The sequence below is a fragment of the Aethalodelphis obliquidens genome, unplaced genomic scaffold (genome assembly GCF_003676395.1).
Source record: "Aethalodelphis obliquidens isolate GAN/ISIS:26980383/991018 unplaced genomic scaffold, ASM367639v1 scaffold31, whole genome shotgun sequence".
NCBI classification, from domain to species: domain Eukaryota; kingdom Metazoa; phylum Chordata; class Mammalia; order Artiodactyla; family Delphinidae; genus Aethalodelphis; species Aethalodelphis obliquidens.
In genome coordinates this window covers 6,193,447-6,218,552 of record NW_020837975.1, presented here as the reverse complement: position 1 = coordinate 6,218,552, position 25,106 = coordinate 6,193,447, and the positions used below count along the sequence as shown (strand labels likewise).

General features: G+C 56.3%; 1 protein-coding gene across 3 annotated transcripts in view; it reads right to left on the bottom strand.

The window, feature by feature from the left end:
* The window catches only part of ITPR3 (inositol 1,4,5-trisphosphate receptor type 3), a 66,818-nt gene that overhangs the window by 14,779 nt on the left and 26,933 nt on the right, over positions 1-25,106 (bottom strand). For all 3 annotated transcript variants that reach the window (XM_027126985.1, XM_027126986.1, XM_027126987.1), the window contains 28 exons: positions 24,852-24,950; positions 23,500-23,583; positions 22,745-22,891; positions 22,394-22,489; positions 21,784-21,834; positions 21,442-21,584; positions 20,102-20,201; positions 19,848-20,008; positions 19,095-19,236; positions 17,388-17,549; positions 14,867-15,039; positions 14,206-14,325; positions 13,628-13,810; positions 12,454-12,705; positions 12,222-12,366; positions 11,571-11,712; positions 10,717-10,916; positions 8,645-8,774; positions 8,065-8,121; positions 6,460-6,626; positions 5,314-5,478; positions 5,163-5,237; positions 4,651-4,776; positions 3,736-3,858; positions 3,453-3,653; positions 2,126-2,377; positions 1,749-1,874; positions 1,513-1,638 (listed from right to left, as the gene is read on the bottom strand). In XM_027126985.1, the coding sequence (XP_026982786.1) occupies positions 1,513-1,638; positions 1,749-1,874; positions 2,126-2,377; positions 3,453-3,653; positions 3,736-3,858; positions 4,651-4,776; positions 5,163-5,237; positions 5,314-5,478; positions 6,460-6,626; positions 8,065-8,121; positions 8,645-8,774; positions 10,717-10,916; positions 11,571-11,712; positions 12,222-12,366; positions 12,454-12,705; positions 13,628-13,810; positions 14,206-14,325; positions 14,867-15,039; positions 17,388-17,549; positions 19,095-19,236; positions 19,848-20,008; positions 20,102-20,201; positions 21,442-21,584; positions 21,784-21,834; positions 22,394-22,489; positions 22,745-22,891; positions 23,500-23,583; positions 24,852-24,950 (3,948 nt within the window). The remainder of the gene's footprint in view (positions 1-1,512; positions 1,639-1,748; positions 1,875-2,125; positions 2,378-3,452; positions 3,654-3,735; positions 3,859-4,650; positions 4,777-5,162; positions 5,238-5,313; positions 5,479-6,459; positions 6,627-8,064; positions 8,122-8,644; positions 8,775-10,716; positions 10,917-11,570; positions 11,713-12,221; positions 12,367-12,453; positions 12,706-13,627; positions 13,811-14,205; positions 14,326-14,866; positions 15,040-17,387; positions 17,550-19,094; positions 19,237-19,847; positions 20,009-20,101; positions 20,202-21,441; positions 21,585-21,783; positions 21,835-22,393; positions 22,490-22,744; positions 22,892-23,499; positions 23,584-24,851; positions 24,951-25,106) is intronic.

Genomic DNA, 25,106 nt, shown 5'->3' with positions numbered 1-25,106 from the left:
ACCTTTTCTTCCTTTAAAAAAATTTCAGATAAATTAATATTGTGGAAAGGGGATATATTTACATGGTTCAAACACCAAAAGGTTATAAGAAAGAATACTTCAAGAAGTCTTGGGGGCTTCCCTGGTGGCGCAGTGGTTGAGAGTCCGCCTGCCGATGCAGGGGACACGGGTTCGTGCCCCGGTCCGGGAAGATCCCACATGCCGTCCGGAGCCTGTGCTCCGCAACGGGAGAGGCCACAACAGTGAGAGGCCCGCGTACCGCAAAAAAAATAATTAATAATAAAGAAGTCTTGGGACTTCCCTGGTGGTCCAGTGGTAAAGAATCTGCCTTACAAGGCAGGGGACGGAGGTTCGAGCCCTGGTCAGGGAACTAAGATCCCATGTGCTTCAGGGCAACTAAGCCCGCGCGCCACAACTACTGAGCTCATGTGCCTCAACTAGAGAGACTGCGTGCCACAAACTACAGGGCCCACGTGCTCTGGAACCTGCGCGCCACAACTAGAGAGAAGGCTGCGCGCCACCACGAAAAATCCTACACGCCTCAAAGAAGATCCCAAGGGCCGCAACTAAGACCCAGCACAGCCAATAAATAAATAAATAAATAATAAAATCTTAAAAAAAAAAAAGAAGTCTTGACCCCGTCACCCCCATTCTCCCATGCTCTACCCTGTGGCTAATGAGAGGTGGGGAAAGCTGATACACATCACCAGAGTCCCAAAGGGGTCCCAGGGCCCAAACACATATGTGTCAAAACAAGCCCATCCTGGCTGGGAGGGCGGGACCCAGTGTTTTTTTCGCTCAGAAGCACTATCCCCGCTCCACCCTCAGTCCCTCTACCTATAGGCAGCCCTTTGATTGGTTTCTTGTGTGTCCTTCCAGTGTTTCTTTATGAATTAGGTGGTGTAGCAGGGTCCTTCCTCAAGGGAACCTGGGTCTCTTCCTTTCAAGGGGCTCTGGGCTGTGACCTGGCTCAAGTCTGGGAATTTGGGGATTGAGGGGCTGTGACTCTCAGGGATTCAAGTCCAACACCCGTTCACAGCCTAGAGCTCTTCTGCCTCTATGGATAAGAAAGGCTTTAAGAAGACTGTCTACCTCTTTCAGTTCTAGGGACACCACGACCAGCTAGCCAACACTGATGATTCTGTGCGTCAGATTCTCCTGCTTCGGCTCTGCCATCCACTGCAGTAATCGTCACACGTTGTCTTCAGTGCATAAGGGCTGCCAGGTGTCCCCGGCTACCCTGGGACCCATCGTACCAAGTGAATTTAGGAATTCCTGTTCTATGGTAATTTCCCCTGTAATTCCCAACCCACGGAAACTGTGAGAGAATAAACGTTTGTGGTTTTAAACTGCTATATTTGGGGATAATTTGCTACACAGCATTGATAACTAATACACGTTTATATTCTTCTGCTGTATCTTTATAAGCTACAAGCAAATATGAATATATATATTCTGACTCCCGCCCCCCCCCCCCCGCCCACACAGAAGCCACCAGCAGCTGGAGCTCACCTGCAGGGAGGTGCTGTTCTCAGAGAACGGGGAGCTGAAGAAGGCGTTGATGGTGTCCAGCACGACGGTCAGCACATACTTCTCCAGGGTGGGGTCAGACAGACGCTTCTCACGCTTACTGCAGACCTGGGGTAGGAGAGACTGATGCCTGGGGGCCCCTCCACTCCCACCCCCTGGAAGACCGCTGGCCCCCCACCATGGTCTGTCTGCCAGCCCACACCCCGACAGGCACGGACCCGAGCCATGTCCAGGGTGAAGTTCTCAAAGAGTGTCCAGATGTGGTTGCTGGTATAGATCTCCTTCATCTCCACCTCCGTGTCCACGTAGCAGTGGTTCACAAAGTTCACGTAGGCCATTTTCACCTGGGCAGGCGGGGCCGGGAGGTCAGGGCACGAGCCGGGTCTTCCTCTCTGCGCTTCCCTGATTCCTCCCGACCCTCCCCTTGCTCCTCTGCCCGAGTCCCCACCACCTCCCCACCTCCCAAGCCCTGTCTACTTCCCCCACTTTCCCTCCCTCCCTCCCCCTGCCCCACCCAGCAGGGCTGAGGGGCTGGCTCCCCACCCCCGCACCCTCCCCCAGCCCCCCGGGATCCCCATGTGCACACAGGCCCCACCTCGGTGATGCAGTCCTCGTGTGTCACCACAGACACTACATCCTCCAGGGGCAGCAGGGATGTGCACTTGATCTCGGTGTAGACGTTCTTGCCCTCGGCGCAGGCGGCCAGCAGGTCCACCAGGGAAATGTGGTACATGAGGGGGCTGTGGTCCTCCACGCCGTCCCGGGCAGTCTTCATCATGTCTAGCAGGTGGGCCAGCGAGGCCTTGTCGTTGTAGAACACGACCACGTCGTCACCTGCGTTGGTCAGCTGTGGGTGGGAAGGGGGCACATCAGACCCCCTCAGTCCAGCAGGCTCGGGGCCCCAGCCCTCTCCTGTGCTTCCCAGGGAGAGACTGGGACTCTGGGACTCTGATTCCAGCCCTCACCCGACACTTAGGAAAACCCTCCCGTGCTTGAGTTTCTGGGGTTCCCTGACCCTTGGGACATCCCTGCCCGCTGCCCGATGTCTCAGGCCCTCTGCTGTTAGCTAGGACACCGAACCCCAGACTCAGGAAGTCCCCCCTCCTCTAAGGAAAGAAATCCCACTTGGGCTTGTCTCAGAGGCGCCTCCTCCAGGAAGTCCTTTGTAATCCCACCCTCTCCCGGCTCACCCTCTCTCTCCCCTGTGCTCCCATAGCTGTAATTTAAACCCTCGAGGAGCATACACTGCACCCCTCTGGTGTCGGCGATTAGGTTAGTCACGGTAATATAATAATAGCAATTAATTATTGACACTGCACAGCACTTCCAGACACGACGTCTCGTTGATAAGTCCCTCATCTCACTTGAGTGTTTGCTCCTTTCTCTCCCTGCTCCTCCCCACTCTGAGGTGCTCCAGAGCAGAGAGCATGTCTGTTCCAGATTTAGATTCAGCCCTTCACCCCTTGTTTACTGAGTACCTACTATGTGCCAGACCCTGGGGCCCTAGCAATGAGCACAGAAGCTGTGATCCCTGTCCCCCCGGCACACTGCCCTCGGGGCTTTCATTTGACTGATTTTCCCCAAGGATACAGGGTCCTTGGTACATAGCAGGTGCCTCATGATTTGTAAATAAAGGACAATAAATGATAAACGACAATAAATGATAAATGAAGGAATGAGTTCTCTCAGGCCCGTTATCTGAGTTCTACAAGGCGCCTAATTTCTCCTGGGCCTTGCTTGAGTCCTGTTAGGCTGCAGCCCAAGTTCTGCTAGACCAGCCTCTGTGTCCTCAGTTCTCCCCCAAGTCCCCTCCACAGCCCAGCACCCCAAGGCCTCTCTATGACCCACTGTCTGACTCCTCCAAGTCTGGGTCCTGCCTGCCCGCTGCCCGAGTTCCCCGAGCACCCCTTGGCCGCCCTCACCTCGGTCATGATCATGTCCTGGCACTTCTTGACGTACTTGCCCTCGGCCTTGATGACGGTGTGCAGGAAGTCCAGGTACTGCACGTGGCGCCCGTGGGTGGCCAGCAGGTGCACGAAGTGCTGCAACACGGGCTCGCCGATCTCAGAGCACAGCTGATAGTTGTTCAGGAAGATGTGCTGCATGGTCTCCGCCTCCAGCAGCTGCAGGGGGGCAGGACGTCCGTCAGAGAGGGGGATCCCGCAGCCCAGCCCTGCCCCGGAGCCCCGGGCCCCACGCCCTCACCCCTGGCGTGAGGAAGAGGTGCAGGTGCTTGTGCAGCAGGGCCTGGTTGCCGGTGTTCCCAGCGCAGAACTTCTGCAGGAACTGGTGTGTGTAGCGCAGGATCTCCATCATCTTGGCATCGCCCTGGACGCAGACAGGAGGGGAGAGGGTGCTGGGACCACCACAGGGTGAAGGCCGGGCCGGGTCTGGGGCCAGAGCGCAGACGGGTGTGGGGGTGGGTCAGGGCTCAGGATTGGGACCCCAAGGTGGCCAGGTTCAAGGTGGGTCAGGATATGGAAACGTGTGAGGGACTGAGGGTCAGAGGCTGAGATGAGGCTGGAGTCGGGGAGCAAGGCTAATGGGTCGGGATCAGGTGAACACTGAGGGGGTGTCAGGGTCAAGAGTGGGGTGAAGCTGGAGAAATATCAAGATCAAGATCAGTCAAGGGGAGGGGTCCGTGGTGGAGATGAGGCCATGTCTGCAGTTACGGGCCAGGGTGGGCTTGGGGACAGTCAGGGTAAGAGGTCAGGGTGAGGCTGGGGTACAGAATCCAAGTCATGGGCCAAGGAGAGACTGGAGTCAGATTAGGGTTAACATAGGTCAGGGTAAGGAAGTTGAGGGTCAAAGGTTAAAATGATGCTGAGAGTATGAGGATTAGACCAGAGAGGGAAACAGAAGCTGGGGTCAGAGTCAAGAATCAGGGTGAGACTGGAGTCAATTCAAGGTCAAAGTGGATCAGGATGAGGGGTGGAAGGTCAAAGGTCAAGATGACACTAAGACTGGATTCAGGGGTCAAGGTATGTGGGGCAGGCCAAGGTAAAAGGTCAGGGTGAGGCCGGGTTAGGTCAGCATCAGGGGTTAGTGTGTGGTTTGGGTTGGGTCAGGGTTCAGGGTGAAGCTGCCCCGGGGAGTCAGAGGTCAGAAGTCGGGTGTCACCTTGTCATAGGGGATCTGCAGCAGGTCCAGCATGACCTTGTGGGCATCCATGTTCTTGAGCAGCCGCTGCTGTTTCTTCCTCATCTGCTCCCCGACACCGCACATCTTGTTCAGCCGCTCCAGGATCTGGGGGAGGGGAGGGTGAGCCCAGGGCCCCTTCCCACTTCCTCAAGCTTCCCCTCTGCCCGACCCACCCCTCAGCCGACCACAGCCAAGCCCCAGCTCACACCGGGGACAGGAAGAGGGAAGGAGGCCACGGCCGCTGAATCAGATCCCTGCAGCACGGCAGGAAAGAACTAAAAGCCCAATTCCACCCATCAAAGCTAACACAACAACATGACTGTAAGATGGAATTTCATTAAGTTCCTTCGGCTTTAAAATAATTCCATCTGGACCTTGGCAGAGTTGTTTTCAACACTCAAGGAAAGCTGGAGGATATCTTCCAAGGCGGCGGGGAGCGGAGGCGGAAGAGGCCGGCCCGCAGACCCACGCCCAAGGACCCGGCCACTCACGCCTTTGACGATCTGGTAGTTCTCGCTGCTCTTCTCCCCAGGCGGGTGCAGAAAGCCCTCCTCGTCCGCGGGCCGCTGGGGGCACAGGGAGCGGGGTCAGCCAGGCCCAGCCCTCGCGGGGGCCCTGCCCCCACTCCCGCACCCCGCACACCTCCTTCTTGTCTTTGGCGGCGCCTGCCTCCACCTCCTCGCCCTTGCCGCTGCCCTTCTTGTCCACCCACAGCTCCGACTTCTCCACCATGGTCCGCAGCCGGTCCAGCTCCGACTTGATCACCTTATAGTTCTCCACGTCCTGGGCTGAGATCAGCAGCTGCACCTGAAGGTCAAGGACAGGCGTGCCTGGTGAGAGAGCACCCCCAGGTCCACTGCCTCATAGAGACTCCCAGCGCTGCACTATCCCGGCCTCTCTGCTCCTGGCATCTCCACTCTACAACTGCTCCTCTCCACCGAGCCAGATCCTACTCGGAATTTATGACTCTGTTCTAAGTCCACTGCTTCCAGGAAGCCTTCCCTGATGGCCACAGGCTTCCCTGCACCCCCGGTCATGAGCTGCGTCATCAGCTGGCTTCAGTTATTCACTGACTCGTGTCACGTGCTGCTGTGGCCTGTCAGTTGTTCACGCAAAACCTGAACAGGGCCGGGTAAGGCATACTGACATCACTGAATGCTGGGAACTGAACCCTGACTCCTATCCCGCCTTATCCGCTCTGGGTCAGTGGGTAAGGGAAGAAAGCTAAAGCCCCCTGGGCCTCAATTTCTCCCACCTGTAAAACAGGAATGAGAGTAGAAACCACGCTGTCGGGCTGCTTGGAGAATTACATGAATGTAAGCCCAGGGCTCAGTGCCTGGTACACGGCGCTCGCTCATTAAATACCACTCCCCTCTCACAGGGAGCGGTCGAGACCACACGACATCACAGTGACAAAGCCAGTCCCCTTGGTGAAGGCTGAGTGCACACTAGGCATGATTCAAAGCACTTACTAGCAAAGGTGCACGTGATAGAGTGTGCCATCTGTAAAGTGCTGTCCACCTCATAAGACATGACAGGCCTGGAGCCAGGCTAAGAGGAGGCTGAGGTGGCCAAGACGCAGCTCCCCCTTTAAGGGGCTCGGCAAGGCCAAACACCCCAGGGAGGCATCTCGAGCTGCCCCGGGGCTGTGAGCTGCTCCGTCCTGGCATCCCCACCTAGCGTCCAGTCTGCAGCCCACCTGCTCGGTCCCTGCTGGCTCCCGAGAAGCCCCCTCGGGCCTTCCTCCCGCTCCCCAAGGGCCGGGCGCTCTGGCAGGGGAGCCAGCACCTGCTCGAAGGTGTGCATGGCCTCCTGGCGCTGGCTGAAGTGCTTGAAGAGCAGCTGCAGGGCCCCCGAGACCAGGGGCGCGTAGTCGTGCATGGTGAGGTGGATGAGCACACGCAGGAACATGCGGCCACCCTCGTCGTCCACCTCCAGCATGCTGCTCGTCCTCCGGGGGGGAGGGGGGGGAGGAGGGTGATGGGGGGCACGGCCGGCGCCTTCCTGGGGCCCAGGGGACAAGCAGGCTCCCTGCCACCCATTAGGTAGCCGTGGTGCCCCATGTCACGCTGGCTAAAAATATTGATGTTTCCTCCTCACTTTGCAAACAGCTGTCACCCTGAGCACCCCAGGGATCCCTGTGTCCCCTGAGGTCCCACACAACAGCTGAGGCAGGGACTCTTCACAGGGGACCCACAGACACCCCCAAGGGATTCATGGCTAGAGGCTGGGGCTGTGAACAGAGGTGGGGGGAAACATCCATCTTTCTTTTCACCAACCTTTCACCAAAACGTAGCATTTCCTTCAGTGAGAAAAAATTAGCGGTACCTGTGACTTTGTCACCAATAAAAAAATCACAGATGTTTTCCCATCACCTAAGAGTTGCTATAGAAATTTGCAAAATATCATTTACAGTCATCAAGACTTCAAAGTAATGGTACTAATTACACCCCAGGCACGGATTGTTATTTAATGTGCTAATAGAGAGGCACACATATATAACTGTCACTTCAAATTTGTTTTCTCCAGTATTTTGATAACTGCATCTCAATGCCATTGGTTTCCTTTGTAATTTTGTGTGCACTATTTTATGAATTTAAAAACGCCATTCTGGGAATTCCCTGGTAGTCCAGTGGTTAGGACTCAGCGCTTTCACTGCCGTGGGCCCGGATTCAATCCCTGGTCGGAAAATTAGGATCCCGCACGGCACAGTCAAAAATAAAAAAAAAATTTTAAAAAGGGCTTCCCTCGTGGCGCAGTGGTTGAGAGTCTGCCTGCCGATGCAGGGGACACAGGTTCGTGCCCCGGTCCGGAAAGATTCCACATGCCACGGAGCGGCTGGGCCCATGAGCCATGGCCGCTGAGCCTGCGCGTCCGGAGCCTGTGCTCCGCAACGGGAGAGGCCACAACAGTGAGAAGCCCGCATATGGCAAAAATAAATAAATAAATAAAAAATTAAAACGCCATTCTGAGAAGGGAGCCAAAGCCTTCACCAGACGCCAAAGGCATGGCACAGAAATAGTTAAGAGCCCCCAGCTCCTGGGGTGACCCTCCCCACCCTGCTCCAGCCCTCTGAAGAGCAGGCTGCCCTCCCTGCTGTGGGACACAGGGACATCCCTCCAGCCACCTGGCCCAAGTCCTGACACACAAAGGCACAACTGCCCTGAGGGGAGGCAGGGGGATGACCAGGATGACAGTGGGGCCCAAGTGGTCCCGATATCACTGGGCCTGGGCAGGCAAGGGAGGGTCAGAGTGCAAAGCCGGGGCACCCCCACCCCAGAGCCTGGTAAGGGTCTGCAGGAGGATTAACCGAGGGGGGAGGGGTCTCAAGCCTGTGTCCGCATCACCCACCCAACCCCATCCACAACCCCCAGCCTCAACCCTGGCCTCACCCCACTCCAAACATGGCCTCCGCCTGCTCCCCGATGCGGTCCAGGTTCATGTTGGCGGCTGTGGGGAGCAAGAGGGCGCAGATGAAGGCAAGTGGCTGGTCCATGTCCAGGAAAGATGGGGAGCACTGGGGAGAGGGGGCAGGGAGACGCCCAAACCACCCCCTTCCCCACACTGGCTGGTTGGCAGCCCCTCTGCCTGACTCTTCTGGCGGCAGAGGTGGAACCAACCATGGCAGGGACCAGATCAGCCACCCTGCCCTGCCGGGGCGAGCAGAGCTCTGGGCTGGGGGTGCTGGTCCGGCTCAGCCTGTGACCAACTGTGGCCTTGGGCAAGTCCCTGCCCCGCTGTGGGCCTCAGTTTCCCCATTTAGGAAATGGAGGGGATGACCCCTGCCCCGTGCCCTCATTGGGGCAATTAAATGAGACAATGGAGAGGAAAGGCCCTTGCAGACTGGGAAATGGGGGCAAGGCTGGGGAGCTGGCCTGAAGTGACCCCAGGCCGCAGCCCACGGCTGTGTACCCCTGGGCGAGTCACACAGCCTCGGCATGAAGTCAGGGTGAAGGGAAGGGTGGGGGCTCACTGGCGGAGTCGAAGGCCGGGGCTGTGCCATCAGCCCCGTTGTCCTGCATGGGAAACACCTCCACAAACTCCTTCTTGAAGACAGACAGCAGGTATGAGATGCGGTAATCCAGGCGGACATTGAGGATGAACTGGAGAAGGAGGAGAGGATGGGGTGAGGACCGGTCTGAGGTCAGGAGGCCAATCTCGCTCTAGGAAGAGTGAGGGGCCACCCCGAACAAGTTCCAGCACTCCGGAGGCTCAGCATTGATGTTCAGGACCCTATGGGACAACACAACCAACAACATCAAGACTCCCCTACCCAGGGAAGGCATGCTGGTGCAGCCACCGTGGAAAACAGTATGGAGGTTCCTCAAAAAACTAAAAATGGAGCTGCCGTATGACCCAGCAATCCCACTCCTGGCATATTATCTGGACAAAAATATAATTCAAAAAGATACCTGTACCCCTATGTTCATAGCAGTACTATTCACAACAGCCAAGACATGGAAACAACCTAAATGGCCATTGACAGAGGAATGGATAATGAAGATGGGGTACATATACACGATGGAATGTAAGTCAGCCATTAAAAAGAACGAAATAATGTCATTTGCAGCAACATGGATGGACCTGGAGATTATCATACTAAGTGAAGTAAGTCAAACAGAGAAAGACAAATACCATACAATATTACTTATATGTGGAATCTAATGTACAACACAAATGAACCTACCTACGAAACAGAAGCACACTCACAGACACAGAGAACAGACTTGTGGTTGCCAAGGGAAACGGGGGTGTGCGGGAGGGAAGGATTGGGAGTTTGGGATGAGCAGACATAAACTATTATATACAGGATGGATAAACAACAAGGTCCTACTGTTTAGCACGGGGAACTATATTCAGTACCCTGTGAAAAACCATAATAGAAAAGAATATTTAAAAAGCATGTGGATATATGTATAACTGAATCACTTGCTATACAGCAGAAATCTAACACAATGTTGTAAATCAACTATACTTCAATAAAAATAAATAAATAAATAAAGACTCCTCTTCCCAGGGAGGTCCAGGGCGCCCTCTCCCCAGCTCCTGCCTCAGTGATGGTGAATGGTACCTCCTCTCAGAATGAGGAAGAGACCCCCCCCCCCACCGTCACAGCCCACTCAGTCCCTCTTTCCCAGGCTGGACGCTAACAGGGATGGGAAGGCAGCTCCCCAGGTCCAAAGGCCGACTCTTGTCCTCCTATCCGTCTCTGCCAAACAGACCCTGGGGTTCCTGGGAGTAGGAGGGAACCAAGGACTATGGGGGAGCAGGAGAGGCGGGGTGGGGGGTGAGGACACAGGGTTTGCAGACACCCCTGACTGACCTCTATCCTCTGTCATCATGGGGCACAGAGCCTCTGGCCACACCCAGGACTCAGATCTGGAAGCCCCCAGCCCCCAGAATGAGTTAGAAGTCCCCTCTTCTGACTCCCCTAAACAGACCCTGCCCAGACTGGGTCCCCAGGGACATCACTGCATTACCCTTCCCATCCTCTGGTGGAAGCACAGCAAAAGCAAAGGGTCCTTATCCCTTCTCAGGACCCTATAAAGCCCCTTCCCCAAGTGCTGCTGAGGAGTCTCAGACCCAGAAGACACCCAGAAGAAGGATGACGGTGTCCACCCCACCAGTAAACAAGCTCTCAAATCTCTAGCTCTGCTTCAAAACCTGTGTGACTGCAGAAGAGTCCCCTCCCCGCTTTCCCTTCCCTCATCTGGACAATGAGGGGACAGCGCGCACCAGAACCACTAGCAGGGCTTGTTACCGCACAGACAACAGGCCCCACCTCCAGTGTCTCTGATCCGTAAGTCCCAGGTGGGGCCCAAGAACCTGCATTTCTAAGTTCCCAGGTGAGGCTGATGCTCCTGGTCGGAGGACCACACTTTGAGACCCACTGGGCTACCCACTGGGCTAGACGGCTCATCGTGGAGCCTCCCAGCACTAGATACTATGATCTGAGGGGGGTTCACCTCACCAACCTCCTCATACCTGCCCCCCGTTCTCCTGCCCTGTTCCTAACACCTCCCGCCACGCTCCTGGCCCAGCCACCTGCAAGATTTCCAGAATCTTCAGTTTGGTCTCCATCACCACAATGTTCTCATTCTCCTCAAACTTGCTTCTGTCCAGCGGCTCAGGGGCACCGGCGCCGGCAGGCAGGCTGGGGGCGCCAAAGACAGACTGCTTGCGGTTCAGCACCATGGTGGACATCATGTGCCCCACTCCCTGGATGGACCGCCGCACGTTCTTGCCTGCAGAGCGGCGAGCAGGAGGGGGTCACAGAGGACACACGGCAGGAGCACCTGGTCTGACTCTGTCTCTCTCAGCTGCAGGGCAAAGCCACCCTAAGGAAGGGGCAGGGCTTCCTCCACCCCAGGAAGACTTCCTGGGGGAGGTGAGCTTTCAGCCAAAGCTGGGAAAAGAAGGGAGGGCCAGGGCAAAGGTGAACTGTGTGGGGAGATCAGTGAGAATTCTCATGTGGGAAATCACGAGAGCTGTTACAGAGCACGGGGGACTCAGGGGACACTGTGTGGAGAGCACTAAAGGCCAGGGGTCAGCCTCCGTGCACTTTTTGTTTGAATGATTTTTTGCCACCAGTGGGTGTCCCTGACGGCTGGGCTGTTTCCTCTTGATAGCAGGGTGTGTCCCCGCATCTGACTGGGAGCTCCCCTGCAGGGTGTCATTATCTCCCTCAAGACCAGGCTATGTAGGAAGGCAACTCGCCCAGACCCCAGGGTCTCCACAGCCTCTCTGGTCCAGCCAAGGCTGGAGGAGACTGGGGCTTAAGACACTCACTGGCAGAAGAGCCAGGAGGCAGGAGGCACAGGAGGGTCGATGGGAAAGGTAAAAGGAGACTGAGAAACACTAGGGTGGGTAGCGGATGGCCCGGCGGAGCAAAGCCTCACCGCCTGGGTCCTCATAGACTTGCAGCATGGCTGGGGGGCCCTGCACGCAGTCGATGATGCCCAGCAGAGTGCGTGTGAGCCGCAGCAGCTCGCTGAAGCTGTAGAAGCCGAAGTAGATGAGGTTGTGCGCCAGGCTGACCACCTGCGGAGAGGGGTGGGGCCGAGGTGAGTGTGGGTGGGGCCAAAGTGTGGTGGGTGGGGCCTCATGAAAGGCGTGGTCTTGTGGGTGAGGCCAGCCCAGGGAGTATAATGAGGGACAGATTCCTCGGGAAAGGCTCTAGGATGTCAAGGCTGCATGGACGCGGAACCAAAGAGTCCCAGACAAGGGCAGCCTGACCCCAGAGGGTTACCGAGGAAGAGAGGCCTGCAGAGGAGGCCACTGTGGGGAGGACAGGGCAGAAATGCAAGAAGTGGCGGGTGGCTCCTGCCAGGGGCCCGTGACCCAGCCCTGGGCTGATGTGGTGAGTGGACGACCGGGAGGCAGCCCTCTCCGGGGCGTCAGGAGAGAAGCCTCCCTCCCAGCGATCTATGAGGTCTCCCTGCAGTGGCGGGGGCACTGAGGGAAGTGAGGTCGTATATCCCACACCCTACCCTGGGGAGTGACCAAGACCCAGGAGGGGGCAAGCCAGCGTGCTGCTGACCCCAGCCCACCTCAAAGGTGAGCTTGTTCTTCTCCTCATTGGCAAAGGGCACGGCCTCGCTGACCACGTTGTTGAGGTAGTCCTCCACGAACTCCATGGTGCTAGCAAACTTGTTCTTCTTGTCATCTCGGGAGGCGTTGAGGTTGGAATCATAGCTGGGGGTGGAGGCAGCGAGGCATGAGGGTCCCCTGAGATCCTCCCCCTCCCGCCGAACCCTGCCCACCCGCCTCCACCCAGCTCACTCCTTGATGGTGATAGCCGTGGGGATCTCAGTCCAGAGGCGGGCGAACTTGACGGGCGTGACCAGTTCCTGGGGGTCACGGTCCACGTGCACATGCAGCATCAGGTGGCAGAAGGAGGCACGCAGGTCAAAGGGCAGCATCTCGTCCGCCATGCACAGGAAGATGAGGTCAACGCCCAGCTGCTGAGAGATCTCATCGATGGCCAGGTACTGCCGGTCCAGGCACATGCGGGCAAAGAGCTTCAGCTGGTACCTGCGGGACAGGGAGGACGGTGAGGACGTGGCAGGTGGGCTCGCAAGGGCTGCTGGCACAGGCCTGGGCCTGCTGAGGACTTGAGAAAGTGGCAAAGGGACTTAGGTTAAACCACGCACCAGCCACCGTAACAGAACCCAATTCTGAGCAAGCCAAGTGGACAGAAACACAGTCTGGGATTGAGTAATAGCAAATCTCCCCTCTTTGCTAAGGAGGAAGGTGCTTCTGGCTCAGCCAGGACAGGTCTTCATGGGAAGAGGGATGGCACAGAGAAAGGCTGGGAGGGGGAAGGGAGGAGAGCTCGGTAAGAGGAACCCTGCTCGGGCAGGGGGTTGAGGGCAAGACTGGGAGACAGAGGAGGGGAGGGTGCAAGACCAGGGTGGAAGAGCTATAGAAATGAAGGCTGTAGGAAGCTTTGTTCTGCACCAAGTCATGCCCTCTGCCTCCTCCTCGGAGGCCTGCATTACCTACCCCAGGCTCCATGGCCAGGCAGCCTGGGTTTGGATCGTGGCTCCCTGCTTACAGCTGTGTCACCTTGGGCAAGTTCCTTTACCTCTCTGTGCCTGTCTCCTCAACTTTATAATGCGAGTAATGATAGTCTCTACTTCACAGGGTTGTCGTGAGGCTGAAATGAGTGATTGGGTGAGTGTTTTGACCAGTGCCCAGGAGACAGTGAGCCCTTGATGAGTGTTATCTAGTATTCTTATTTTTTAAATACGAATGTATGGGGACAGGTGTGGGTTTGTTTCAGGCCTCACCACTGTGCTGAGCCCGGCCTCAGGCCACCCAGTGCTCCTCGGGCCGCCCAGTCACCCATCACTTAGCCTCCCTGGTGAAGGCAGAGGCAGGAGCCCCCGCGAAGCTGCTGGGGCTCGTCCCGGGGCAGGGCCTGGCGAGGCCCCCTGGGAGGAGCATGAGGCACCTGTAGTAGCTGAGCACGTTCTCATCGTGGGCGTTGCCGGCCCGCGCCTCCTGGGCCAGCTGCCTGATGCTCTTCTCATGGTGCTCGTTGTTCTTGTCGGTCCACATGAGCCACACTTCCTCCTCTGAGTACTCGATGCTCAGGTACTCAAGGGACTGCGCCATCTCCTTCACGGGCCGAAGCCTGCAGACCGACGGAACCCATCACAGGGAGCGGGGCCCAGAGCCCTCCCCGAGCACCCCCGGCCACACAGACCTCCCCTCCCAGAGCTGGGCTGAGGGCCAGTCAGGCTGCCTCCCCTGTGGGACCCACCTCCAGCTTGCGACCCCAGACAGACCATGAGCTTCTGGAAGGCAGGGGCCTGGGCTCATTCTCCTCTGTGCCCCCATCCCCTCCCCCACACAGTGCCGAGCTCCGAGCTGGCCACACAGCAGGTACTGGGTATCTGCAGAGAGCCTGCAGGTTCTAGCGTGAACCCAGACAGGGCCCCAGCTCTAAGGCAGCGGGGGGTCCGGGCAGGGTGGAGGCCTGGCGGGGGGGATGTGAGCTGCAGGTAGGAGACAGCACAGCCGGCTCACTCGGTCTGGATGAGAATGTCACTGTTCTTGGGGTCCAGCACACACTTGCAGATGAGCTCCTGGGTGACGGGGATGGCGATGTGGTTGGACACACACAGGTCAGAGAGGTAGTCCAGGAACCTGGAGTGGTGACAGCAGGGGTGGGGTGAGGGACTCAGAGGTGGCCCCCCAGTGGGGACAAAGCCCACCCTGCTCCTTCCCCAGCTGGCAGCACCAGCTCCCTGGCACTTGGAGTTTGCTGCTCCTGCAACCTTCTCAAAGCTTGTAGACAGGGATGTGGACTCCCGGCTCCCTGGGGAGGGATGACCCACAGTCATCACCCTGGGGCTCGATGGGAGTCCAGAGGGTCAGAGGAAAGGAGACACAAGGAAGGAGTGATATTCAAAATATTTAACTGATCCAATGCAGGCACTGGCTTGGCCGCTGGAGAAGGGTCTGGGGGCCTCCTGCTCTACCCGGAGTCAACCCCCTTGTTGCTAGGTTGGGCCAAATATGGGAGGGGACATAGGGAGGGGCTGGGGGGCCAGGGCCTCAGAGAGGTGGCAGTTTATCAACAAGTGCAGAAGGATTTCAATATTTAACAGCCAGCACCAGCAGCTTTCTCCCCTGGGCAGCAGTGGGAGGGGGGAGGGGGGTGGTATGGCGGGGGAGGGGGGCCCACCTGGGCTCCCGGTTCTTCCGCACCAGGCTGACGAAGGTCTCCACCTCCGTCTTGGTGATGTGCTTCTCCAGGAGCTTGCGGTTGTTGTGCAGCAGGGCCGTGATGGTGTCTTCGGCCAGGATGTCATAGCCAATCTGGGACTGCATCATCCCGAACTGCTTGGCGATGTGCTCCTGGGGGGTGGCCGGGCTGGGGGTCACAGGGAGCCCAGCTCTGCTCCAGAACACCGCTTCCAGGGCCCCAGACAAGGACCCGACACCGGCAGGGGACCCCAACCCTAGGAAGCTAAGGGGTCCAGGAGAGGATGCCAGCTCCGGGCAGAGGGCAGTTTTATGTAATATAGTTATTCAGCTCACCATCCATCTCCCTACCAGAGTGAAACCCCCATGAGGGAGGGACCCTGTCTGTTTGGCAGGGCCAGCTACATGATTGGTGGGGGCCGGTAAAAATGAAATAGCACGACTCTTCCCAGAAATAAGCCCACACACCTACAGTCAATTACTCTTTGACAAAGGAGGCAAGAATGTACAATGGGAAAAAGAAGTCTCTTCAGCAAGTGGCGTTGGGAAAGTTGGACAGTGCGTGTAAACCAATGAAGTTAGAACACACCCTCTCACCATACACAAAAATAAACTCAAAATGGTTTAAAGACTTAAATATAAGACATGACACCATAAAACTCCTGGAAGAGATCATAGGCAAAACATTCTCTGACATAAATCGTACCAATGTTTTCTTAGGTCAGTCTCCCAAGGCAAAAGAAATAAAAAAATAAATAAACAAATGGGACCTAATCAAATTTAAAGCTTTTGCACAGCAAAGGAAACCATAAACAAAACGAAAAGACAACCTACAGAATGGGAGAAAATATTTGCAAATGATGCGACCGACAAGGGCTTAATTTCCAAACTATACGAACAGCTCATACAACCCAACAACAAAAAAAAACAACAACCCAATCAAAACATAGGCAGAACAACTAAATAGACATTTCTCTAAAGAAGAAATACAGATGGCCAATAGGCACATGAAAAGATGCTCAACATCACTAATTATTAGAGAAATGCAAATCAAAACTACAATGAGGTATCACCTCACACCACTCAGAATGGCCATCATTAAAAAGTCTAAAAATAACAAATGCTGGAGAGGGTGTGGAGAAAAGGGAACCCTCCTACACTCTTGGTGGGAATGTAAGTTGGTGCAGCCACTATGGAGAACAGTATGGAGGTTCCTCGGAAAACTAAAAATGGAATTACCATATGATCCAGCAATCCCACTCCTAGGCACATATCCAGACAAAACTATAATTCAAAAAGATATGTTCACCCCTATGTTCACAGCAGCACTATTTACAATAGCCAAGACATGGAAACAACCTAAATGTCCATCAACAGATAAGTAGATAAAGAAGATGTGGTATATATATGCAATGGAACACTACGTAGCCATAAAAAAAGAACGAAATAATGCCACTTGCAGCAACATGGGTGCAACTAGAGATTATCATACTAAGTAAGTCAGAAAGAGAAAGACAAATACCATATGATATCAGTTATATGTGGAATCTAAAATATGACACAAATGAACTTATCCATGAAACAGACACAGACTCACGGACATAGAGAACAAACTGGTGGTTGCCAAGGGGGAGGGGGTTCGGGGAGGGACAGAGTGGGAGGTTGGGGTTAGCAGATGTAAGCTTTTATATATAGAATGCATGAACAAGGTCCCACTGTAGAGCACAGAGAACTATATTCAATATCCTATGATAGGACTGCCCTGGTGGAACAGTGGTTAAGAACCCGCCTGCCAATGCAGGGGACACAGGTTTGAGCCCTGGTCCGGGAAGATCTCACATGCCGTGGAGCAACTAAGCCCGCATGCCACAACTACTGAAGCCCACGCGCCTAGAGCCCATACTCTGCAACAAGAGAAGCCACCTCGATGAGAAGCCTGCACACTGCAACAAAGAGTAGCCCCCGCTTGCCGCAACTAGAGAAAGCCTGCACGCAGCAACAAAGACCTAATGCAGCCAAAAATAAATAAATTAATTAATTTTTAAAAAATATTCTATGATAAACCATAATGGAAAAGACTATTAAAGAAAGAATGTATATGTATGTATAACTGAATCACTTTGCTGTATGGTAGAAATTCATACAACATTGTAAATCAACTATATTTCAAAAATAAATAAACCAGAGGTAATATTAAAAAAAAAAAAAAGAAAAAGCAGGACTCTTGTTCAAAAATTAAGAATTTCAAGACAGCCACAGTGGAGAGTTAAACCCAGCATGAGGCCCCTCTAAGGATGGAGCCAGGTTGTGCGCTGTGAGGACAGCCCCACTATCTGGTTTGGTTCCCTGCAGCATCCTCATCCTTGGGGCCTGAGACGGCGCTTGGCACACCGCGGGTGCGCCTTGGTGAACACGTGCTGAGTGAATGAGAGCAGGAGTGAGGGAGGGAGCGAGCCGGCCAGCAGGTGAAGGGGCAGCAGTCCAGGCGGCGGGCAGCCCACCTGGTTCTTGCGGTAGTCCTCCTGGGAGTGGCGCAGCACGCGGTAGCACAGGCGAAACATGTGCTGGTAGGGGGCGTTCTTCTGGTCCGAAAGCTCCTCCAGCCGCACCAGGGGGCCCTCACCCCCCTTGTCACGGAACGGGGTCTTCAGAATGCCAAAGATCTAGGGAAGCAGGGAGAGTCAGGAGGGATCCCTACATCTGCCTGCACCCCTAATTGTCCCAAGAATCCTAAGCCCAAAACTGACCCTGCCTGGAAGCCACCCTGACATTAACCCTGAGCTGATTCTAAGCTAGACTATGACCCCCGCCCACCCCTTACTCACTCCCCTCTCCTGGCTGGAATCCCAACGCTGGCCTCAGCCTGTCCCTCCCCAACGTGAATTCTAATCCCAACTCAGATCTTGGGCCTGGCTCAGCCTCTGGGGGAAGAGCTGCGGCTCACTGCAGCTCAGGGGTCTGAGGCTAAGAGAAAAGGCAGGCCAGGCCCGTGTGGCCAGAGCTTAAGAGACCAGACACAGGCCTGCCTTGTCCAAAAGGATGGATGTGGGGATGTAGGATTATATAAAGCCAGGCTGGCAAAGTGGTAACAAGTGAATTCAGGCAGTGTTTGTTGTACTATTCTTTCAATACTTTCCCAACATTTGAAAATTTTCATAATAAAAATTTAGAAAAAATTTTTTTTAAAAAAGCACAAGTTTTGGCTTCCCTGGTGGCGCACTGTTTAAGAATCCGCCTGCCAATACAGGGGACATGGGTTCAAGCCCTGGTCTGGAAAGAGCCCACGTGCCGCAGAGCAGCTAAGCCCATGCACCACGAACGCCAAGCCCGCGTTCTAGAGCCCGCGTTCTAGAGCCACAACTACTGAGCCCGTGTGCCACAACTACTGAGCCTGCGTACCACAACTACTGAAGCCCACGTGCCTAGAGTCCATGCTCTGCAGCAAGGGAAGCCACTGCAACGAGAAGCACGCTCACCGCAGCGAAGAGTAACCCCCGCTCGCCGCAACTAGACAAAGCCCATGCGCAACAACAAAGACCCAACACAGCCAAAGATAAATAAATAAAATAAATAAATTTATTAAAAAAAGAAAAAGCTCAAGTTCTCAGCCTGATATCTGAGTGCAAATCCTGGCCCTGCTATTTCCTAGCTGTGGATTCTCGGTCAAGTTACTCCAACTTCTGCGTGCCTCCGTTTCCTCATGGGTAAAATGGGGATAATGATTAATAAATAAGCTCTCCCCAGGTTGGGAGGATCAAATGAGTCGATTCATGTAGGGCACTTAGGGTGCCTGGTACATGGTAAGAGCGCAATAAATATTGCGGGTGTTGTTTTTTTTTTTAAGAGATGATAAGATCAACCATACCTCCATTTTTTTTAAATAATAATAATATTTTTTTTAATTTTTAAAAGGAATTGATGAGAAACATCAGGGAGACTGCAGCTCAGCTGGAGATGGGAAAAGGCAAGCTCACGTTCACAAAACGTCCTGTTCCCAAAATTTAAAAAAAAAAAGCAGGAGTGAACTTCCCTGGCGGTCCAGCGGTTGGGACTCCGTGCTTCCAATGCTGGGGGAATAGGTTCAATCCCTGGTCAGGGAACTAAGATCCCACATGCCGTGCGGCCAAAAAAAAAAAAAAAAGGTGTCCTGTTCCCTGGTCACTGCCCTTTCCCCGAGGCCGCCCACCCCCATGCATGTGCATGGCCACCTGTTTGAGGATGTTCTGCTCTCTCATCAGCTTCTGCCGCTCCCGGTTGGGCTTGGTAACCATGATGTCCAGCACGTTCTGCCCGTTGTTGGGGACGTCGCTGACGAAGAACACCAGGTCCTCCAGCAGCTGGATAACAAATCTTCACAAAGGGACACCAGGGGTGACGAGTGTGAGGTGCCGACCCTGGGCAACCCCCAGGACCCCCGTCACATGCCCCCTGGGGCAACCAGCCCTTCCGCACGTGCCAGCCCTGCTGTCACAGCACAGAGCCCATCATCTGCCTTCCATTTCTCTCCCAGCTTCACCCCGAACTGCTATCCAAACACACCCCTCACCCCACCCATCCTGGATCCAAAGTGCCCTCTAGACAAAGAATCTCAGGATACTCCGATCTGGAAAGAACCAATAGGGCACAGGCAGGGTGTTTGATGTGAAGGGCTCTGCATTTCCATCCACCACTTCCTAGCTGTGTGACCTTGGGCAAGTCTCTTAACCTCTCTGAGCTTCAATCCCACCATCAGTAAAACAGGGGTAATGATGGCTCCATCACAAGGCTAGTTCTTGGAGTATGTGAGCAGTGAGGCTGGGGTCCAAGGTCAGCCAGGGGCCCACAGGGACCAGTCCCCACCTCTGTCACCCTGCCCCCACCCAGCCTATCCAGATTCTGCTTTGTGACTCCTCTGTGAAACACAGGCCCCAGGAGGACAAGGGCTCTCAGGAAACCTCGGCAACCCTGCCCCTGAGGCCCACCTGCGGTCATTCTGGCTGATGAAGCCCTCGTTGAGTTTCTCCACGGAGCTGGCCAGCATGGAGCTGGCGTCATTGGCAAAGTCCAGGTCTCGGATCTCGGACACAGGAACCGACACAATGGCGAAGGCTTCCTTGTCCTCCTTGGTGGGGCACGTGCCCAGCTGCAGGGACAGAGGTCAGCAGGGCACTCAGGGACCAGCCTGGGCCCCAGCCCAGCCCCCAGCCCAGCCCCCTAGCCCCGATGGGCCCCACACCATGAGCCGGATGGGTCGCTCCTCCTCGACATCAATGGGCACGTTGGTGCTCTGGATCCACGTGTTGGTGCAGAGGTGCCGCAGCCGGACATACGAGTTCCTGCGGGCAGGGGGGCGGACAGAGCAGGGGGAGTGCGCCACGGAGCGTAACCCCGCAGTCTGCCCACTCTAACCCCTGGGGCTTCCCATCTTCCACCTGCCTCCACACCCAGCAGCCGTGGGACAGAGGCACAGGTCCCCTCCAGGTGAGGAGCCTGAGCCAGAGAAGAGAGACCAGCAACACGGCCCCCAGGCCCTGTACTAACTGCTGCGCTTTGCCAGGCCCACATGCCTTGCCCAGTCTCCCCAGAACGAAGCTCTGAAAGCCCAGGCTTAATTACAAGCTCAGGACCCAAATTTATTGGGACAAATGAGGCTATTTAAACTATCCCACCTAGTGTCAACTACGCATGTAGTATTTTCACGGCGGAAATACTCCTGTCTTTGATTATGAAATACAATTAACATTCAGAAATGAAAAATAACCTGAATCTCCAAGTACACCTGGCCCCAAGTTTCCGATAAGGGATCGCGGGCCTACAGTGATTCAATGAATTCTCCCATCAGCCCTGCTGACGGGCAACTTGATAGTCTCACTTCACAGGTGAGGAAGTTGGGGCAAAGTGACAGAGTCAGCTGCCTGAGATCAGCCAGCCAGTCAATGCTAAAGCCTGCTTGACACCCAGGAAGTTTCTTGATGTTACATTTTAGAATCTCAGGGTTGGGGGGGCCTTAAATGTCAGGAGGTCCAGCCGTCACATCCAATGCACCCTGGACAAGCTGTCATGCCGCCCGTGCCTGAGCCCCAGGCTGAGTGGCTTTAAAGAACACTGGAGCAAAGGCTTTTTTTTTTTTTTCGGTATGTGGGCCTCTCACTGTTGTGGCCTCTCCCGTTGCGGAGCACAGGCTCCAGACGCACAGGCTCAGCAACCATGGCTCACGGGCCCAGCCACTCCGCGGCATGTGGGATCTTCCCGGACTGGGGCACGAACCCGCGTCCCCTGCATCGGCAGGCGGACTCTCAACCACTGCGCCACCAGGGAAGCCCTGGAGCAAAGGCATTTTGATGAAGAACTAGCACAAGGCGGCACCCAGGGTGCAGGGCCCAGGGCCGGGCACATGGCAAGCATTCAGTGGTGGTGAGCTGCCTACAGGCCTCAGAGCTGCATCCCCAGAGGGGCAACTCATGGCAGGTCCTGAGGCCTAAGGACCTCAGAAGGACAGAGGAGTGGGGGGTGCAGGGAGTCCAGGTGCCAGCCTGGGCACCCCCGCCGGCGCCCAGGCACACAGCACCTACCTACCGGGGCACGAAGGAGTCGGTTTTCTGCAGCGTGGTGGGATCCAGCTCGAACAGAGAAGCAATGTCGTTGCCGTGGGGCACAGCAACCAGGCGGTATTTGATCTTCTCCCCAGCGTTCCGGCGACCTGCGCGGCCCTGGGCACCCTGTGGTGAGGACCTCAACTCAGGCAGGAGCCCCTTCCTCCTCTCAGGCCCCCTGAAACCACCCAGGATCCCACCTGAGAGGCCGTCTCCCTCCAGCCCACCTCCCAGGGTTTCGCAGCCTCCCCGGCCCCACCCCCGCCCACCCCAGAGCTGTGCACAGTCACTCTTCCCGGCCCTGGAACCCTTCTCTGGTCCTCACCGTTCCCGCTGCCTTGGGATCAGAGGCATCACCCTTGTAGCTGGGGTTCTCCTGCTCAGAGGTACAAGATAGGGGGGCTATCCACATGACCCCCACTCCAAAATACAGTCTACATGTGGCCCTGGGTTGGGGCAGTCAGGAACCCCCCCAACCTCCCAAGGGTGCCCATCCCAGCCCCCAAACTCATGCCACTCCTTGTTGACATGGAGGAGGCACCAACTAGAGCCCCAGGCCCTGCCCTCACGGCCCCTCTCCAAAGACCCACAGATGGACACGGACATACACACATGAATGCCCCAATATACACAAGCCTGTGCGTTACGGACAGACAAGGACGTGGAATGTAAGTTCCACAAGGGCTGGGCGTCATGCTCACTGCTGTATCCTCAGTGCCTAGAATAGCTCCTGGCACATAGTAGGAGACACAGTCATATTTGTGAGACTTATTCATAGTCATGCACGTCTTTGACAATATTTGTTAAGTAGATGCATGAGTGCAGAGAAGCCAGGGTCCACAGACACATGTATCTCTGTGCAGACGTGTGCCAGGCACACATGCTCGTGCACGCACGGCCTGAGCTCCCAGGATGCCCTCTGCCTCCCCACTCACCTCAGCAGCCAGGTAGTTGCCCGTGGCCAGGTGCTTGAAGCGGTACAGGCCGTTCCAGTGGCCAGCTCCTCCACGGCAGGGGTCATGGTGGACCACCTGGCGGGTGCAGGGGTGTCAGGCTGGAAGGAGGGGCTGGCTGGGGAAGGGGAGGCATGGCGGGGAGGGGCACCGCAGGCCTGGAGAGCTCTGGGTGGATGGCTCTGGGACCCTCTCTGGCCCCTTGGCTGCAGAGGGGCTCAGACGAGAGACGGATGGGGGTGGACCTCCCACCCTAGAGGGGGAGGAGGAGCGGGGGAAGCCCAGGGCTGCAGAGGAGGGCTGGGGCCCAGGCGCCGGAAGCAGGGATCTGACCTCCACCTCCCAGAGGGCATTGGAGCTGGTGGCCGAGGTGGCGGACTGGCGCAGCGTGGTGCGCAGGAACACCTGCAGCTTGCCCTTGTACTCATCGCACGTCAGGAACTTCTCCTGCTCCGCATGGAACAGCCGCACCACGTCTCCCTGCAGGCGGCAGGGCGTGGGCTCGGGGCAGACAAGGACCCTCCCGGGGGAGGAGCCCACCTGTCTCAGATACTGGCGCAGCTCCTTCTTGAGCCAGCAAGCCAAGGGTGGGGTGCACACCTAGCCCTCCGAGAGGGCGGCCCCTCCTGCCAACCCCTTATGTCCTACAGGCCCCGACCCGACAGCCTCGCATCCTTGTCCGAGAGGGCACAAAGGGCAGGGGGCCTGGCCTAGAACCGTGGAGAGGTGTCGAGGGCACAGGGTGCTCAAAGAATCTGGGCCCACCCCACGGTGGGGGGATGGGGACCCCCACTCCACTGCCACCCCCTTAGCAAGACAGCAAAGTGAGAGCAGCCAGGACTGGGAAAGGATGGACAGGGGGGTTGTGAGGCCAGAGACAAGAGAAGCGGAGGACCAGCTGGGGCCGCTGGGTAGGGCCCTGTGGGAGTGGAGGGAGGCCGGATGGGGGTGCAGAGGCAGAGAAGGGGCAGCATGGAGGGGAGGGCCAGACAGGGAGCAGAGCTGGGTGCTTGGAAGGTGGGGGCAGGCAGGCAGGGGGACCTGTGGGGGTAGGGCGGGGCTGTTTCCGGGGAGTTCCCAGTCCTTACCCCTTTTAACACCTCCTCCAGGTGGTCTCGGAACTGCATAAACAGGTTGATCTTCCAGCTGGTGTTGCAGTTCACAGAGTTGACCTGCGGAAGCGCACAGAGACCCGTGAGGCCGGGCAGGCCCCCAGCCGCTGGGGAGTGGGCCTGTGCCTAAGACCCGAAGCGGGTGAGGGGAGGCCAGCTCAGCCCCCATTAGAGCACAGGGGGGTGTCTTCTCCCAACCAGGGCCCCCAGACCCCAGCCCAGCTGCCCTGGGGCCGCCACCCAGTGGGGTGGAGAATGTAGGCAGACACTGGGAGACAGGCAGGGAGCAGGGAGCAGGGAGGCCCACCCAGCCCCTCCAGCTGTAGACAGGACTGGAGGAAGCAACCCGGTGGGGGGGGTGGCTACATGGACACCCATCCGCTGCCGGGCTGGCCCTGTTATCAACCAGTGTCCTTGGACTCTAATCAACAGAAATGAGTAAGAGTCCAGATGAAAATTTCAGCCAAGGCTTTAGCAGGACTCCTACTTCAGCACTAGGGAGGGAAAATAAGACACAGGTGGCCCTGCTCACTCTTCTCATATGGCGGGGTGGGGGGCGGGGGACGGGTTCATGGATGGGGCCGGAGGGGCGATTTAGGTGGCCTGCCCGCCCCCTTGGTGGTGCCCGGCACAGTACCCTGCTTTTGCTCCCAGCACCTCAGAAATGGCAGTTGGTTTTTTCCGCCTTTTTGTACCTTACTGTTCACAACTTGCCCCAACTGTGCACGCGTGCACACGCGTGCAGTTCCTTTTAGTCTCTTAGAGTTTCTTGGTATTTTGTTGCCTGAGGAGATGTTTGTCCAGGTGCAAGGGCAAGCACTCCCATAAAGGGTCCTAGGTCCCAGCCTATATCAGCCCACCACCCTGTTACCACCCCAGGTTCTTGGCCTCTTTAATCAGGAGAAATAGGTAAGAGACCAGATGAGAAATTCAGGCAAGGCTACAGCACGAGGGAGTGAAAACAAGGAACAGATGCCCTTACTTGCTCCCTGAGGCCGGGGAAGCTGGTCCCTTAAATGGGCTGAGGTCAGGGGCGGATCCATGGGTTAGGTCGGAGGCGTGGCTTAGGCGATCTGCCCGCCCCCACAGTGGTGCGGGCATCATGTGCAGTGCCTGGCTTTTGCTCCTGGGACCTCAGAAGTGGCAGCTGGTTTTTGGCGTTTTTGTATCTTATTGTTCATCGTTGCCCTGACTGTGCATGGGTGCGGGTAGGTTTAGTCCCTTACAGTTTCTTTGTATTTTGTTGCTCGGGAGACACTTGTCCAGGTGCAAGCACTCCCGTGAGGGGCCCCTGACCCCAGCCTATCTCAGCCCAGCGCCCCGCTCACCTCCTTGCAGCCAGCATTGTCGCTGAGCTCATAGTTGCTGGCATGCAGAGGCTGCCCAGCGTTGACAGGGTTCAGGATCACCTTGTCCCCGACAACCACCTATGGGGACAGAATGCAGCAGAGTGAGGGTGGGGACGGCCGGGCCCCCAGGCTTCCCTCTGGCCAGTCTGCCCCCTAAGAAACAGGCATGAGCTCATGCAGCCCCCACACCAAAGACCCTGGAGAAGCCCCCCTGGTGCTGTGGCCTGCGCCTTC